Source organism: Aphanomyces astaci (assembly GCF_000520075.1).
Source record: "Aphanomyces astaci strain APO3 unplaced genomic scaffold supercont1.30, whole genome shotgun sequence".
Taxonomy (NCBI): Eukaryota; Oomycota; class Saprolegniomycetes; order Saprolegniales; family Verrucalvaceae; genus Aphanomyces; species Aphanomyces astaci.
Window position 1 is genome coordinate 41,723 of NW_009798293.1, and position 14,726 is coordinate 56,448.

Genomic DNA, 14,726 nt, shown 5'->3' on the forward strand with positions numbered 1-14,726 from the left:
TAGTGACCGGAGTTGAAGTTCGAGTGGGTTTGGGGGTAGGCTTCGACGTAGTGGTTGCTTTTGGCTTTGGCGTTGGGTTTCGTTTCGATTGCAGCCCTCCCGACTTCCCTTCGGGCAACGGTACGACTGCTCCTTTGGACGTAGTGGTCGCTGTTGGCTTTGGCGTTGCGGCTGGTGTCGAATGCAACACTCCAGACTTCCCTCCGGGCAACGGGATGACTTCTCCTTTGGCCGACTTTAGGTAGCACACACCGGCGAACCAGTTGAACGCATTGCACCCCTTGGTGGCTTTGCAGTCATTGCAACACTGTCCTGGATCCGTTTGGTCGGTGGCAGCAATGTCGTTGCCAACCAAGTCGACATCAACTAGTACGGTGCATGTTTGGGCGAGGGTTTGTACTGCCGCCAGCACCGAAATCGCCACAACGATGCAGGTGCGAGTGGAAAGGACCATGGCGCGTTGGCGATGGTAAGATGAACAATGCAAGACTTGGAGATTTGGACGACCAATTTCCGAATGGGTTCGTTCACAGTCATGTGGTGTCGTTCGTTGATGTTTTGATTATCTTGTGTTTGGTAGTTGCATAGTACGCACGAATGGAGTTGGATTTGAATCCCATGGGGAGCTGTAGCAACCAATATCTTGACGATTTAATTGGGAGAGATGAAACATATCCAAATGTTCTTGTCAGAGTATGGTTGCTGGAGCACTCGCGTAAAAGCCCGTCGTCAGGGCCAGATATTATCAAATCGACTCGAAAGTGGAGCCCTCGGCGAATGCCTTTAAAGAATAGATTAAAGAACCATGTAAGCCAATAAAATCACGTCCTGTCGAATTTCTGCCAATTCAAAGGCTCGATTCGGCCCAGGGAGATGCGGGAACAGGACGCAAACACATCACTATGAAAAATTAAAGGTCCTTGATTCCTTCAAATCATGGTGTACCATTGTCGAGGGAATACGTGCAACTTTATTCAAGTTGTCACGTGCGAGTCAACCAGACCTGAATCTGCCACTTACATGGGCGCGACAGTTACATATTATTATTAGCTTGAACATATTTATGTTGATATTTGTATTATGTATGCGTGTTTTTATTCAACTCCAATATTATTTACGTTTTGCAAAACGATTTATACATCCTGCAGATTACACATGCTGGGAAGGGCATGATGCAGGTCAGCAATTTCTCAATGCATACTTCACAACGGGTCACGGAACTCTCCATTCGTCACAACAACAACCAATACTATTGTCAAGTCGGTTCGTAATTGGAGTCGCCAGTAGAATCGAATAGACTTGGCAAATCGATTTGAGAATGAACTAGCTAATCAAAATCCATTTTAGGGCCCCCCTTTACAAATTTCTGAATGGTTCAGCCAATCAATACGTCCTCTAAAATCCCCCGGTTGCAGATTGAATTCACTGTACTACATGTGAATACAATATATATTGCCAAGTTCATTCAAAAGCGGTTTCACATTTGGACTGAACAGTTCAAATTTGCGTGCGAAGGACAATATCAAGAACATCCTATTGCATGTCGCCTGAATCAACAGTTGTAGAGATCGACAACTTCGAATTTGCCAAATTCGTCGTATTTCAAGAGCAAGCGTATACTAGTATGGTGCATATCATCTATAAACTTCCAACTTTTCACAAAATTTTCTGACTTCTATTTCATATTCATTACTCAAATTTTCAGCAAATTGAGACGTAGAATCGACAGGTCTCAATGTGGTGAAGAAATTCTACACCTCAAATTCAAATTTGGTGATGAATTGGTCCAGAAATAGATATTTAACCTAGCGGTATTTTTTTTTACATGGGCGATTGGATATTTGGCCATAGGGGTGGCCACTGAGATGTATCTTGCTTTTTGTAAACGACTCTTATCCGTATATAATATCCGGAGGCAGGTGGGACCTTTAACCTCCCACTGCTGTGATAAAACGCAAGAAATCGGTATTTACATTTATTGACGTATTTTTGTTTATATTGTTCACACATTAATTGTACGTTAAATAATAAAACCTCCACTCTTCGATTTGGCCAGTTGAAAGGTTTTAGATGACGTGCACCATACATGCGGGTAATACTTCGTCACTGAACAAGAGGTTTCGGGGTGAGAGAGCTGTGTATGCACAGACCATGCTGCATAGACTGAGCTTCTAATTCGCTGTCTTGTAGTACGAGTAGTATTGCTCCAAGTATTACACAGCTCGAGAAAAGCGTCATCAAAGCTCGTCCATTTTTGATATATGCGCATGTCGACATGTCGTCCGAGTACAAAAAAACATGTGAGTCTAGTCGACGTCGTACAGTACTGTAGTTGCGCGGAGTATGCATATGCGCAATAAAACTATTGCATCCGCAAAAGTAATGAAATATCCGGAACTGCTCTGTTTTCAAGGTGAAACGGCGCAAATGTCTAGATGCAAGACCGCAGTGAGCGATAGAAATCAATGCCAGTACAGCAACAGCAGCCAATGTCCCTCTCCAAGAAGTTGGATGACTGCGAAGAAACTCCATTTGCTTTCGCCAACCATGAATGCCTCAATTTTGGCCTTACGTAACTTTGTGTTGTGATGAGTTTTCGTCCAGTTCCCGCATCTCCCAGTCCCTCCGCATTGGGCAAAGGCATATATACTATATATCCTAACCTTTGTAAAGTATAGTCAAATGGATTTGAATTTGAATGCTATTTGGCGAAATGACAAGTCTCCCAGTCCCTCCGCATTGGGCAAAGGCATATAAGGTGATTCATGTATTGTCCATTTTCCCAATTTTGCATGGTTCGTTCAATCGAGCACAAATAGAGCCGAGACATCTGATTGGCCATTATCCACTTCGCCCTTTCCAGTAGAAACTCGAAAACGGATTGTAGCCAATCAGCGACAAGTAATTTCGGATTGTGCAAATAATAGTAACATCAAATTAGAATTGTGCTTTTCACCCAATTTACCCATTGTTTTGTCGCACTAATCAATGGATGACAAAATTAAAACCACACGTTAAACAACGCAAATCGAGAGTCTGGCACATGAGCTAAATAAAGACAGGTCGTTATTTACTGGACCATCTCACTCGCAAAGTGGACGAGACCAACATGCAGCGCGATCGATTGAACGTCGCGCTCCCATCGAGTTGAATCTTGTTACCCTACGTCGTGAGAGTCCAAGTATGAGGCAATCACGGCGAGTGCCGTAATTTCAGGATGAGTTTTTATTAAAGCATGGTTTTGACCTGGATTAGCCAAAAAAGGTGAAAAGCACAATACTTTGAAGTATAACACGTTACGGCAGCAACCCAAGCAGATGAACTTTGAAATAATTCTGCACGCACCTCTACATACATACGATAGATAAATATTCCGACAAAATATTGAATCCGACACCCATGCCGACAACGATTGCATTGGCTAATATTGAAAAAGTCGTTACATTTGATTGGTTCCTAAGGATGCGCTGATAGGTGAATTCGTGGATTTACTGTTAGGGCTGACACGTTCGTTTTAAATAGTTGCGTTCAATACAAACATGAAGTACTAGTATTATTTTATCTGGATATTGCATGTACTCTGCTCTGGCTGGCAAATTGAAAAGTGAGCACGCACCGCAAAGTAATACCTCTCAAACTTAATACAGTCACTTTTGAGGAGATTATGTATCCGGATATAGTTTTGGTTGGTTTCCCATACTCTATAATAGCCCGATGTCCACCCATCGCTACGTCATGTCCGTCGAGTTCCTGTCCACGAAGTGTCTGCCCCGATGCGTGTCTGCCAAATGCTTGACCCATAACCGCCCCGTCTCCATCTCTGCGTCATGTCTACCCCATTCCCGTGTCCAATGTCGTGCCGATACCATGTTCGAGTGGTGTCCACGAGGTGCCTGACCCATGACCACCTCAGGAAGGCTCCGTTACCACGATGTGTCGAAACCATGTCTTCCCCGTGTCCGACTAGTGCCCACAATGTGTCTGCACCGTGACATCGCCATGTACGCCCGGTGTCCTGGTAGTGCCTGTCCAGTGACTACGCCATGTCCAATCCATTCGTGCTCAGTGCCTACGCCATATCCGCATAATGTCCACGATTCTCATGCCTTGTGGCCGTCCTGTGTCCATCTCATGTCTACGCCGCGTCCGCCATGTGTCTACCCCAATCCAACGATGTGGTCTTCCTGTACACCCCACGACTACCTCATGGCCGGTCGACGTGCACATGACTGACCCGTAACAATCTAGAGGTAAGCCTTACGGCCACACTTGGCGATGTCAGCCTCCTGCCCATACCGTGTCTTTGTATTTGTGTTCATGATGAGTTATGATGTTGTATGAGTGATATGTTTTTGTTTGCCCGATTTGACCTTCCGGCGATGTAGCTCAGGGAGAGCACTAGGGGCAACACTAGAGATGCTGGTTCAACAACAGTCATTGTTATGTGTTATATGTTGTCGACTACTAAGATGGTGGCTACATGTTGAATTGGAGTCGGGTCTTTGATTCCACCTTGTGCGACTTTTGCATTAACCAACCCAATGATTGTATTGAGTCCCGATGCGGTGTTGCTCGCGCAGGATGCGCAGTACCGACCCACTGCTGCGAACATTTGGCACAATGTCGGGCACGAAGCTTAAGACGCGTTGGTCGACGAACGATCCCAAGCGCAAGACATCGTCGCGATAGGACGGTGCATTAGCATCCAACTCAAGGCCATTGTGGAGGAACAGCTTCATGAAGCCAACGACCAACTTCGCCTCGGATTTCTACTTGTGGTCTGCGCCAACCTGCCATATGGGGGGGTCTCGAGCGTACCACTCGAACCACAAGTCTGCCAAGGACGTGGCGACTGCCTTGTGATGTTTCGTTGGGACAGTGGCTTTGGCTTCGTGCGATAGCATGGCGATGGGAGGTGTTGGAGCCGCACCAATACCGACGTGTGCTTTAACGGTTGCGACACGTAGGCTAAATGCCTTGTTCATGGCAACCAGTTCGTGGATCACGGCTTGTTGCTGCGCAATGGTGTCGTTCGCACGTGTACCTAGCTCTTGGTGCGGTGTTTCGACAATGGCTTCGTGTGGCCGCTCAATGGATGCCGCCCACGCAAAATGATTTCCAACGGTGAAACCAGCAGCGTTTGCCGCTTGCGCAAGCCTCGCCACAGCAGGACCATGTGGACACGTTTGCATCAAGAAAGGTAAGTGCCACAACAACGTCGCCATTAATATGTCTAGCACCGCCGGCTTGATCAACAAATTGGGGTTTGCCAGCCCAACACAGTTTTGGAAGGCCACAGCTTGGACACGAACGACAGCAAATCAGGATGCCGGATCGAGTGGTGAAAGGTCAGGTACGGCAACATTGCCGGTGGGAGTCCAGCCGCTCAATATCTTTGCAATCTTTTGATCTTCTGCTGACGTGTTGAAAATGTACGCGAAAGCCTTGTTTGTCGATGATAGGTTCCACGATCAAAGATCCATTGCGCACTCAAGCAGCTGTGACCATTGGCATGCTGGGCATCTCCGCGTCGAAAGTTGTGTGACGTCAGTTCGTGCGTTAGCCCCGACGGTACGGCAATCCTCTCTAACAGTCGATTCACGTAGGCATGAACACCCGGATCGGCCGCGGCAGCAGCAGGGTAGGTGTTTGCAAAGGAAGCGCGGAAGAAGAAAGGAAAGTTGTCGACAGAAGAACCCACGACGACAGCGGTGCGCCAATCACGCCGTCTGGCGGGAGATGCCCCGGAGTTTGGACTCCTGGACAGCGAACACCTACTACGAAAGAAGCCTCTGGCCACGGGTCTGGTCCCGTTGGAAGACGATGACGGCGCACGAGTATCGACTCCGGGACGAAAGCGGGAAGCTGACGGGTCACCAGACGTGTCGCTCCCGACAGACCGTCCAGAGACGCGGTCACCGTTGAAGACACCGGCGCTGGCATCGGCGGCAGACCAGGCCTTAGTGCCTACGACACCCCTGGCCAGAACCGGTACCGACGGTCCGACCCTGACCCCGGCCAGAACTGACACTGACGGTCGTGAGTCCGACGCCGAAACCTTAGAGCGCTATTCGATACCTGTTCCAGCTCCCGGATACACCTCCCTAGTCTAAGAGGGGTACGGGTGTATGGTATCAGGAACGCCTACCGGGACGCCTACCGGGACGCCTACCTGGAACGGTCTCGGAGTACCAGGAAATACCATCATAGCCACGATCACGGTGGCCACCGGAGGGATACGGGACATCCAGAAGGCCTATGAAGAATTCCCTCGGGGCATTGAAGAGCAACAACGAACGGCGTCCCTACTGTTTTTCCAACAAGCCAACGAGGACCCGGCTTGTTTACTGGGTGTTCAGGAATGCCAGTTGGTAGAGATGGCCGAAGGATTGCTACGGGCCGCGGAAATCCATGAAAGTCGTCGTCAGGATGAGTTCCAAAAGGCCCTGACCTACCTCCGGGACTGCTATACTCGGGAGCTGGACGTTGCCCGGACTCAGGTAACCAACGAAGCTAATGATGCTCTGCTCCGGGAAGCGGAAAAGAATGCTCTCTCCTGAATTGACCGGACCCGGGAACTTAACGACAACTGGCTCTGAAATGGGACCAACTTGAAGCCCTCCTGATACGGGACAAGAATTCCAAACTCCTGGTGGCCCGCCGTCTGCATGAAGAAGTACTGTCCCGGGTCCAGAAGGATGTGGAACGGGTTCTCGAAGTGGGCCGCCGGGAGGACCATCTGCGTCACGACGGCCCCATGTCCAGTCTCCGGGAAGAACTCTGGACCCTCAAGCGGAACCATCAAGATGAAATCTATCTAGTACGGGAAGCTGCCCGTGACGAGGACAACTCGAGGGGGGTCTACTCCAGTCGCAGTACGACCGGGACCTGACTTCAGCCCAGGACGAGGCCCAGTCGAAGGCTTCGGAACTCGAGTCGGTACAGGAGGCCCTCCAAGCCGCCCTCCGGGACCTCTCTTTCCGGGAGTCTGCGAACGCCGTCTTTGGAAATTGTCCGATCCTGGAATAGGAAAAGCAGGACCTCCGCGAAGCCCTACGGGAACGGGAACGGAGTCTGAAGGAGGAAGTACAGCGACGCCAAGGGATGGAACGAGTCTGGGAAGAAGAGCATCGACGTCTCCTGGAGAGCGAAGAGACGGCCCGGGAACTCCAGGAGTCTATCCTGACCGAGCAGAATCGGTACAAACAGACCCAGCTTTCGGAACAAGGACGCCGAACAGTTGGTCCAGGAACAGTTCGTGGCACTTTCTCAAGAACGCACTCAGTCCGGAGAATACCCCCCGCTCTGGGTATGGGATCAGCTGGAACGGGAGAGGCACGCCAACGAAGAGGTGCTGCGACAAGTAGAGGAAGCGCGCACCTGTTTGGAAACGAAGAAATTGCAGTTGAGGGATCAAGAAGCTACCCTGTTCAGGGAACGGTCGGTCCAGGACCTCACCCTGAGCCAGGCGTATGCGGAGTTGGAACGCCAGCGGGCCCAGCTACAAGCGGAACAAAGAGCTGTGGAACTCCAACAAAGGACACCCCAGAAGACGTGCATTGCCCCGTACGCGACATATGGGATCCCTACTCTGTCCCGGATGGGGTCCCCGTCTAAAGGAATCGGGATCACGCATACTACGTTTACTACGGCGCCCTTGCTCCTGGCCACCCGCTCAAACACGTCTACGCCTCACCGAGGCTTCGACCAAATCTGTTTTATGCAGCAGACTGAGGTGCTGACAGAATCAGCTTCGCTCCGGATGCCACCGACGTTTACGGTCCGGGACACCACGTCGCTACCGTTTGTGCCGACGGCGGCTCCCATGTCGCGACCCAACCGCGATGCCGACTCGTATCCGTCCTCAGGGGCCCATGGCCAGCCGCACGGAGTAGAGTACACGCAGCCATCCCCAGGTAAAGCCGGGTCGGGGTTGCCCCTCCGGCCTCCTATAGTCCGGAACCCGGTGGTGGAGGGTTGGGTGGTTACTCAGGTCGAACGAATCCTCCGGCACCTCCTGGAAGTGGCTCGAATGGGGGTGATTATGCTGGACCCTTCGGGGACCGAGGTGACCCTCCGGGACCTCCTGGTGGTGGAGGATCCGGCGAGTACTACGGTGGTCCCCCTGGCCCTCCGGGAGGCGCACCCGGTGGAGACGGCACTGGTGCCGGACAGCCCAACTCACCCCTGGAGCCCCGTTCGCCTTCACGTCAGGCCATGTCCGATGCTCGGAAGTACGCGCCCCAAGTTCGATAGTGTGACCGGACCATCCCTTTGAAACATTTTCTGGCGAAGTTCGATACCGTCCAGAAGGAGTACGGGCTCAACGATACCCAGGTCGTTCGAATCTTCGATGACCGCCTGACATCCGGTGGGGTACTTTCCGTCCAGAACTGGTGGGCTCGACGGTGCCGTGACAGCGAGCCCGTCTCCTGGGTGGAGGCTCGGGAGGCTTTCCGGAAGGAGTGCATGCAGAAGACACTGAGTCGAAAGATGGCCGAGATTACTGACAACTCCCACCGGAAGTCTACGGAAACCGTCCCGGAGTATGCGTGGCGGATCGCGGACGCCTCCCGGGAGGCTGGGTTGCAGGCCAATAGGGCCGTGGTTATGATGATCAATGGATGTAGCGATGCAGAAGTGGCCGCGTGTCTCCGGGGAGCCTCTGTTCGACCTGAGACTATCGAAATCAGCCTGGACTACCTAATTGAGCGAGATGTGGACATTGACAGACGAACGGAAGGTTCCCGATCGGTCCCCCGGACGACACCGGTTGCTCCGTCGACACCGACTAGACCTGCTCGGAACACGTCCCGGACTCAGTCCTCTTCGACGCCGAACGGAAATCTCCAGGAGCTCCAGGCCTCCATCTCACGACTTCAACGGGAAATGACGAGCTTGGTTGCCTCTAACAACGACCAGTTTTCCGACATCCAAGATATCGTCGCCATGATCTCTACGGACAACCCGGCAGGAAACAGCCCGGTACAGCCCCGTATCTGCATGGATCCCGACGACGAAACTAAGTCGGGTGAGGTCATTTGCGTAATGTGTACCATGCGGGGCCACTCTCGTGAACAGTGTCCTCGGTTGTCGTGGTTCTGTACTATGTGCCGCTCCAAAGGTCTCGAACTATCGGAGTGCAGCCTGTCCCTGGACAACGGAGGTCGGGGTCCGGGACAAACCCGAACGGGACCCGGAGGACGAGGAGGAAATTCAACCTGTTACACCTGTGGGAAGATGGGCCATTTGAGCTGGGGTTGTCCGGTGAATGCGTCCAAGCAGTGCTCTATGCTGGCCCACGTCGTGGCTGCCCTGCAATCCTGGTATATGTTGGACAACAAGCAATCCACGGAAGACAGCCCCGACTCCGATAAACAATGAGGACTCGGCGTTCTGAACCAAGCCGCCGGATGCGGCGTGGCACTGACCGCCACAATGCAAATTACCTCCGAAGATGATAACAAAGTACACGTAGCCCTGGGATATCCTCGCCCTCTCTGGACGATGAGGAAGGATCCCAGGACTCATACAAAATGGAAGATACCTCCCCCGGGGTGGTACGGGACTCGGCGACAATCGAACCCCGGACTGCTCCGGGGCTGGACGACGATACGAAGAACGGCATGGCAAGACGACTCCCGCAAACGAAGGGAGTCCCGGGCTCTGCGCACAAGGACATGCAACAAGAGGGCGGGATACAGGAGCGCCCTGAAGACAGGTTACAGACAGAAGCCAGGATGCTACCTCCCTCTGACAAGAGGCACGGGCCGGGTGCGCAACCGCGCCCAGTACCGCTCCCGGAAGACCATGAGCACAGAAGAAGGCTGAACGATTGGAGCTCCGGGAGCGAAAGCGACATTACGGCAACAGACTGACGAAGGAAGAGGGTGCGACGAGGCGCTTGGAAGAGACAAGACAATTGGAGAGACCTCCGGGACCACGGGTGTATACACAGGACCCAGCACCGGGGATGACTCGCGTCGACAAACGGACGGGAGCGAAGACAAGGAAGAGAATGCATTGTATGCAGAACCCTCAAAAGAAAAAAGTTCGTGTCGACAAACTGAACCGAACACCCGCGAGGCTAGTGCGTTGCCTAACGGAGATTCTCTGGCACATCGGGGTGCTGCCTCCGTCCTGTCCCGGACCCTGCCTCGGGTCCGGGGCCCATTGACCACCTTCCCGGAAGTGACGAGTGACGCTGAGGAGCTAGGAGCACCTTCTCGAGACTCAACGAACCCGGTGCTAGGTAGTCCAGACCCGGTTATGGCGTGTTCGGGGGCCGGGACTGTGAGTGCTATAACCATCGGGAGCACCCGGGCTGGGTATTCGAATATGGAAGACCTCCGTCCGGACTCGGATATCACTCCGGTATCCACTGCGGCCCAGATTGACGCTATCTCCCGGGGCGATATGGCCGAACTTCGCGACTCTCGACATGTGAAGAACGGCACTACTGGATCTGGCTCGTCGGGGCGGCGGGTGCGATCCAGCCAGCACCGGATAAGCGTGTCGTGTGGGGAGGTAAGTTGTCAGTGGAAGCTTTTTCCATTTCGTTGGGCGGCGTCGGGACTCCCTGGGTCGTGTCGAAATTTGCCTTATGTAGTTACGGCATGCTACGATCCTCCTGGCCCTCGCCGGAGCTCGGACTTCAGCGGCGGAGAATGTCGCGGGGAATATTCGGACGTTCCGCGACCAGCCGTGGTGAGGCTCGCTGTTGTTAGTCCCTGGGGTCTGAACCCAAGACGACCACGGACAAGACTCTGAGCTATATTATAGGACTCCCGGACCAGACTTCGGACGTCCATACTCTTTTTTTTAAGCTAAACCAACTAACTCGACTTTACATTTTGCCCTGACCTACGCGTTTGGTGTTCTACACGCTTGCCTACGCCGCATCTACCCATTCGATTTGTCGTGAAACCCTGCGACACACCTCCATGAATCAATAAGATTATGTATTTATAGAGTGATTTTCTCATAATCCTACCAATTTCCAAGTCAAAACAAATGGGACTCTTTTCATGGACTAGAGTAGTACTTCGAAGTAAGACGGATTGGTAATTTAGGCTGTTGTGTGAAAACAGGACAAATTTCTGAATAGAGCTCTTTCGACATTGATTTGAGCTAGAGTTCCAGTTTGGCCCACCAAAATTAAGCAATTTGATTGGGCAGCGCTTATTTGGCGAAAATCAAACTCGATTGGTCTTGAGACAACTACGGTCGGATCTCAAGGACCCATCGAGTTTCGAGTTTGTAATTGATTGGATAAAATTAGTGCGTTACGTGTTGAGCATTTGTCCATGCATCTCGGAAAGCGTGGCACTCCTTGCACCCCAGCTAAAGCTCGAGCAAACTATTGCGCTCGTGGCGACCCTCGTTTATCGCGCCAATGGCTGGCGGTGGGTCCTCCGTCGTCTGCTGCAAGTGTGCGTCAACGAACAGTTACTTCGCCTGCGACGTCCACCAGGTATCCCAACATACACCAACCAGTTCAACACAACGCTGAACATCCCCACAGCGATAGAACTCTACCGCTTCACGATTGAGCAACTTGCCCTTCTCACTGCAAAGGTCCGACTTCCCGATCCCTTAATCACACCTGCAGGATATAACGTGCGAGGGCTGGAAACCCTGGTCATGTTGTCTTGCCGCTTTGCAGAGCCGTCGAAGCTACGCACGATTGCCAACGAGTTCGGGCGTTAACAACCTGCCGTTTATCGCATTGTGCTGTGTGTTCCACGCAAGATTTACACGGCTCACGCTGACTTGCTGTACGTGAACGACGGCCTTATCCGTTCACGCATGGAACGGTATTGTCAGGTTGTCAAGTCGAAGGGCGCATCCCTCCAAAACTGTTGGGCGTTTATTGATGGTAATCAAATCTATATATACACTAATTCAATACTTACAATTATGTTTGAGTTACAGTTATTAAAATCACTGATGGTAATCGTTATTGTAATCTTAACGATATGTTATTGTAATCTTAACGATATATATACGTAATTTGTTATTCATAAATTATTCGCAGTATAATTTTGTATAATATTTATTGTTAGGAACCAAGCAATTTGTCGCTAGGCCAACTCCTCGGTTTAACGTACACGCCCCGAAAGAAAATCTCCAGCGGGCGGTGTATAATGGGCACCCGCGATGACACTGACTTAATTGGCAATGTGTCACAAGTCTAGATGGCATCATTGTATGTGTTTACACGACAGTACAGTTCTCAGTTCCGCGCGGATGGGACAGGACTATACGACGGACGTGTTGTGTACGGAGACCCCGCCTACGGATGCAATCAATTCCTTATTTGTCCATTTCCGCTCAATGGGACCCATAAACGACAACGTCGGTTCAACTCGCAAATGAGCAAGGTGCGGGAAGCCGTCGAGTGGAATTTTGGTAGGCTCAAGATCCTCTGGCCGTTCGTCGTTGACTCCAAGAAGATGCAGGTGGGCAGAACGCTAGTTGGGAAGCTGTTCTACGTCTCGGCACTTCTCACCAACTGCCATTGTTGCATGCAACCTATGGGCAACCAAATTTCCATGTACTTCGAACTCGACCCGCCGAACATTGATGAATACCTTGGACTAGTTTAATACAATTAATGCATGATAGTAACATGATTGTCGAAGCTATATTGAATATATAAATTGCTCAATTATACGTGGATATATTGTCACACGATTTTGAATTAAGGCTTATGCATTCTGCTAACTAAAGCTACCAAAAATTCCTGCGTTTGTTTGTCGAGGGCGAGATCACGTTCATGCTGTTTACGGTCACGCTCATCCTCTCGCCCTGCACGTTTTTCTTCAAGCATATCTTCTTGTTCGAGCCGGTCTTTGAGAAATGATGTCACCATTTTGAGACTTGGGTCTTCACCCGTGATATTGTCGACTGCGGTCTTAATGTGCTGCAAAAAGTCAACCACTCGGCGGGCCCGATTTACTTCCATCGCTGGCACTCCATCGCCAATTTTCGCATCATAACAACAGATGACTCGATGCCGTCCTTCTTCGCCGCAAGAGGTGATGCTTAGGCGTCCTTTTTTTCTACGAAGTCGTTGACTTGTGACAAAATATCCCCCAACAGTTGCTCGCATTCGTTGAATTCCTCGTCCGTTCCGCTTCGGCGCATCGCGGAAAATGAACGCTCTTTGTTTGCCTTTGCCAGCTTGTTGAAACGAGTCTTGCAGCCTTGCCCGTCTTTGTCCACTTTGAACCGTCGGTTGTCCTTGAGGTCGCTTGCTATGTTCGCTCACGTCTTCATGAGCGTCCAGGACGAGGCTGACCAGGGCTTGGCGTCGTTGACTGCGATCAGGAGAGTGATGTCGTCGCTGCACCCAAACGACTTTCGCGTCGTACCGGCGTATGCTCCAGGCTCCTCGTAAAGGGAGTCCAATGAATCGTCCGCTGTTTGAGCTGGGTTGTCTAAAATTAGAGCATATAAATGCTAAGTGAGGTCGGAATATTGATCATATTCACATTTATTGGACACTTTACGAACTATCCACGAACTCCTCTATGATTTAATATTCAATATACTCAATACAATTTCATGAGTTTTGCCCAATGTGGAGTCAGAATTCAACACTGCACTCGACCGGCGATGGATCGACGTGGCCGATCGCCGCACCCCACGCTCAGCTACCCCTGCAATCCCATCCCATCCTGCTTCGGTGATGACGAACGGCACGGACTGAAGTCTCCCACGTTTCTGTGATCACACGCGAGCGAGATTACAGGCTGTACCAGCTCGTCGAGCGCCACATTGACCACAGCGACACGGCCCGTCACGGTAAGTTGCTCAAACACGACTTCAAACTTGATAACGACCTTTCAGTGTATACGATCGACCTTAGGAGAGCACGATTTAACAAGTAGCGAACACAAATGATCGTCGAACACGGGGGAATGGTGACACGAGCTCTCGTATTTCCACGCAACCACGTCAAGTGAATGCTGCAAAACGCCACCCGCACATTCTCGTACGTTTTGACTCTCATTTACACCTTGGTAATTACTTATTTCAGTGTACAGAATTGTAAATGACTGGCAACGACAATATCGGCGACGAACAAGACGAATTTTGTACTTGGAGGTCGCAGTCTTGGGCAGCAATAATGTTTGAACATGATTATTGATATTATTGTAAAGTAATCTGGAATTCTTGATCAAAACGTAAGGTACGTACGACATTTTGCTTACGCGGCGTTTGGTAAACTTGGCATTCCCCCCTGCAGCAACAATTGCAGACCAAATCTCGCGCATTCCACTTTGGTAAATATCGTTTTTCTGTGGTGCTGTCATATCATCCATGGATCCAACGCTGGTCTTGCTGGTGGATAACAGTAGGTGAATAATTAATTACCTTTGCTTTGGAAAAGTTGACCTTGTCAGCGCCACGATTAAAATCCGTTCGGCGCAACAACCGTAGCGCAGGGACACGATTGTCGGGGTCACCAAGCCACCATGCCGTCTACAAATCAAACATTTTGCCCGTGGGGCAAACTGGGCTCGCTGAATAGACAAGGGGCAGTAGTGGGACCGAGAACAGTGGTGGCGCCGAGGGGAATGGCGGCACTGAACACGGGTGAGTGGACAATCCCACAGTGGCTGAATCAGGGGACGGTGGTGGTGGGATGAATTTGATATCCGCCAATAGCTGACACCGTAGATTTGCGAACGAGTCGTTCATCATGGATAACGTGACCG

General features: G+C 51.0%; 5 protein-coding genes across 5 annotated transcripts in view; 2 read left to right on the forward strand and 3 right to left on the reverse strand.

The window, feature by feature from the left end:
- Positions 1 to 454, reverse strand: part of H257_10703 (hypothetical protein) — a gene marked incomplete at both ends in the record, with an annotated part of 4,862 nt that extends 4,408 nt beyond the window's left edge. Inside the window, 2 exons of the mRNA XM_009837339.1 lie at positions 8 to 132; positions 198 to 454. Coding sequence (XP_009835641.1) covers positions 8 to 132; positions 198 to 454 — 382 coding nt within the window. The remainder of the gene's footprint in view (positions 1 to 7; positions 133 to 197) is intronic.
- Positions 455 to 4,529: 4,075 nt separating this feature from the next.
- On the reverse strand, positions 4,530 to 5,225 carry H257_10704 (hypothetical protein; the record flags this gene model as incomplete). Its single annotated transcript, XM_009837340.1, has 2 exons — positions 4,530 to 4,769; positions 4,791 to 5,225. 2 exons carry the CDS (start codon positions 5,223 to 5,225, stop codon positions 4,530 to 4,532), a joined length of 675 nt encoding a protein of 224 aa, XP_009835642.1.
- A 4,311-nt stretch (positions 5,226 to 9,536) lies between these two features.
- Positions 9,537 to 11,709, forward strand: H257_10705 (hypothetical protein; the record flags this gene model as incomplete). Its single annotated transcript, XM_009837341.1, has 5 exons — positions 9,537 to 9,791; positions 9,821 to 9,890; positions 9,959 to 10,527; positions 10,610 to 10,707; positions 11,322 to 11,709. The coding sequence occupies 5 exons, from the start codon at positions 9,537 to 9,539 to the stop codon at positions 11,707 to 11,709; spliced, it is 1,380 nt and encodes a 459-aa protein (XP_009835643.1).
- Positions 11,710 to 12,197: 488 nt separating this feature from the next.
- H257_10706 (hypothetical protein) lies at positions 12,198 to 12,865 on the forward strand (the record flags this gene model as incomplete). Its single annotated transcript, XM_009837342.1, has 2 exons — positions 12,198 to 12,556; positions 12,733 to 12,865. The coding sequence occupies 2 exons, from the start codon at positions 12,198 to 12,200 to the stop codon at positions 12,863 to 12,865; spliced, it is 492 nt and encodes a 163-aa protein (XP_009835644.1).
- Positions 12,866 to 13,047: 182 nt separating this feature from the next.
- On the reverse strand, positions 13,048 to 14,330 carry H257_10707 (hypothetical protein; the record flags this gene model as incomplete). The annotated part of the gene is made up of 5 exons (XM_009837343.1): positions 13,048 to 13,255; positions 13,304 to 13,442; positions 13,611 to 13,710; positions 13,764 to 13,847; positions 14,220 to 14,330. The coding sequence occupies 5 exons, from the start codon at positions 14,328 to 14,330 to the stop codon at positions 13,048 to 13,050; spliced, it is 642 nt and encodes a 213-aa protein (XP_009835645.1).
- Between the last annotated feature and the right edge of the window lie 396 nt (positions 14,331 to 14,726).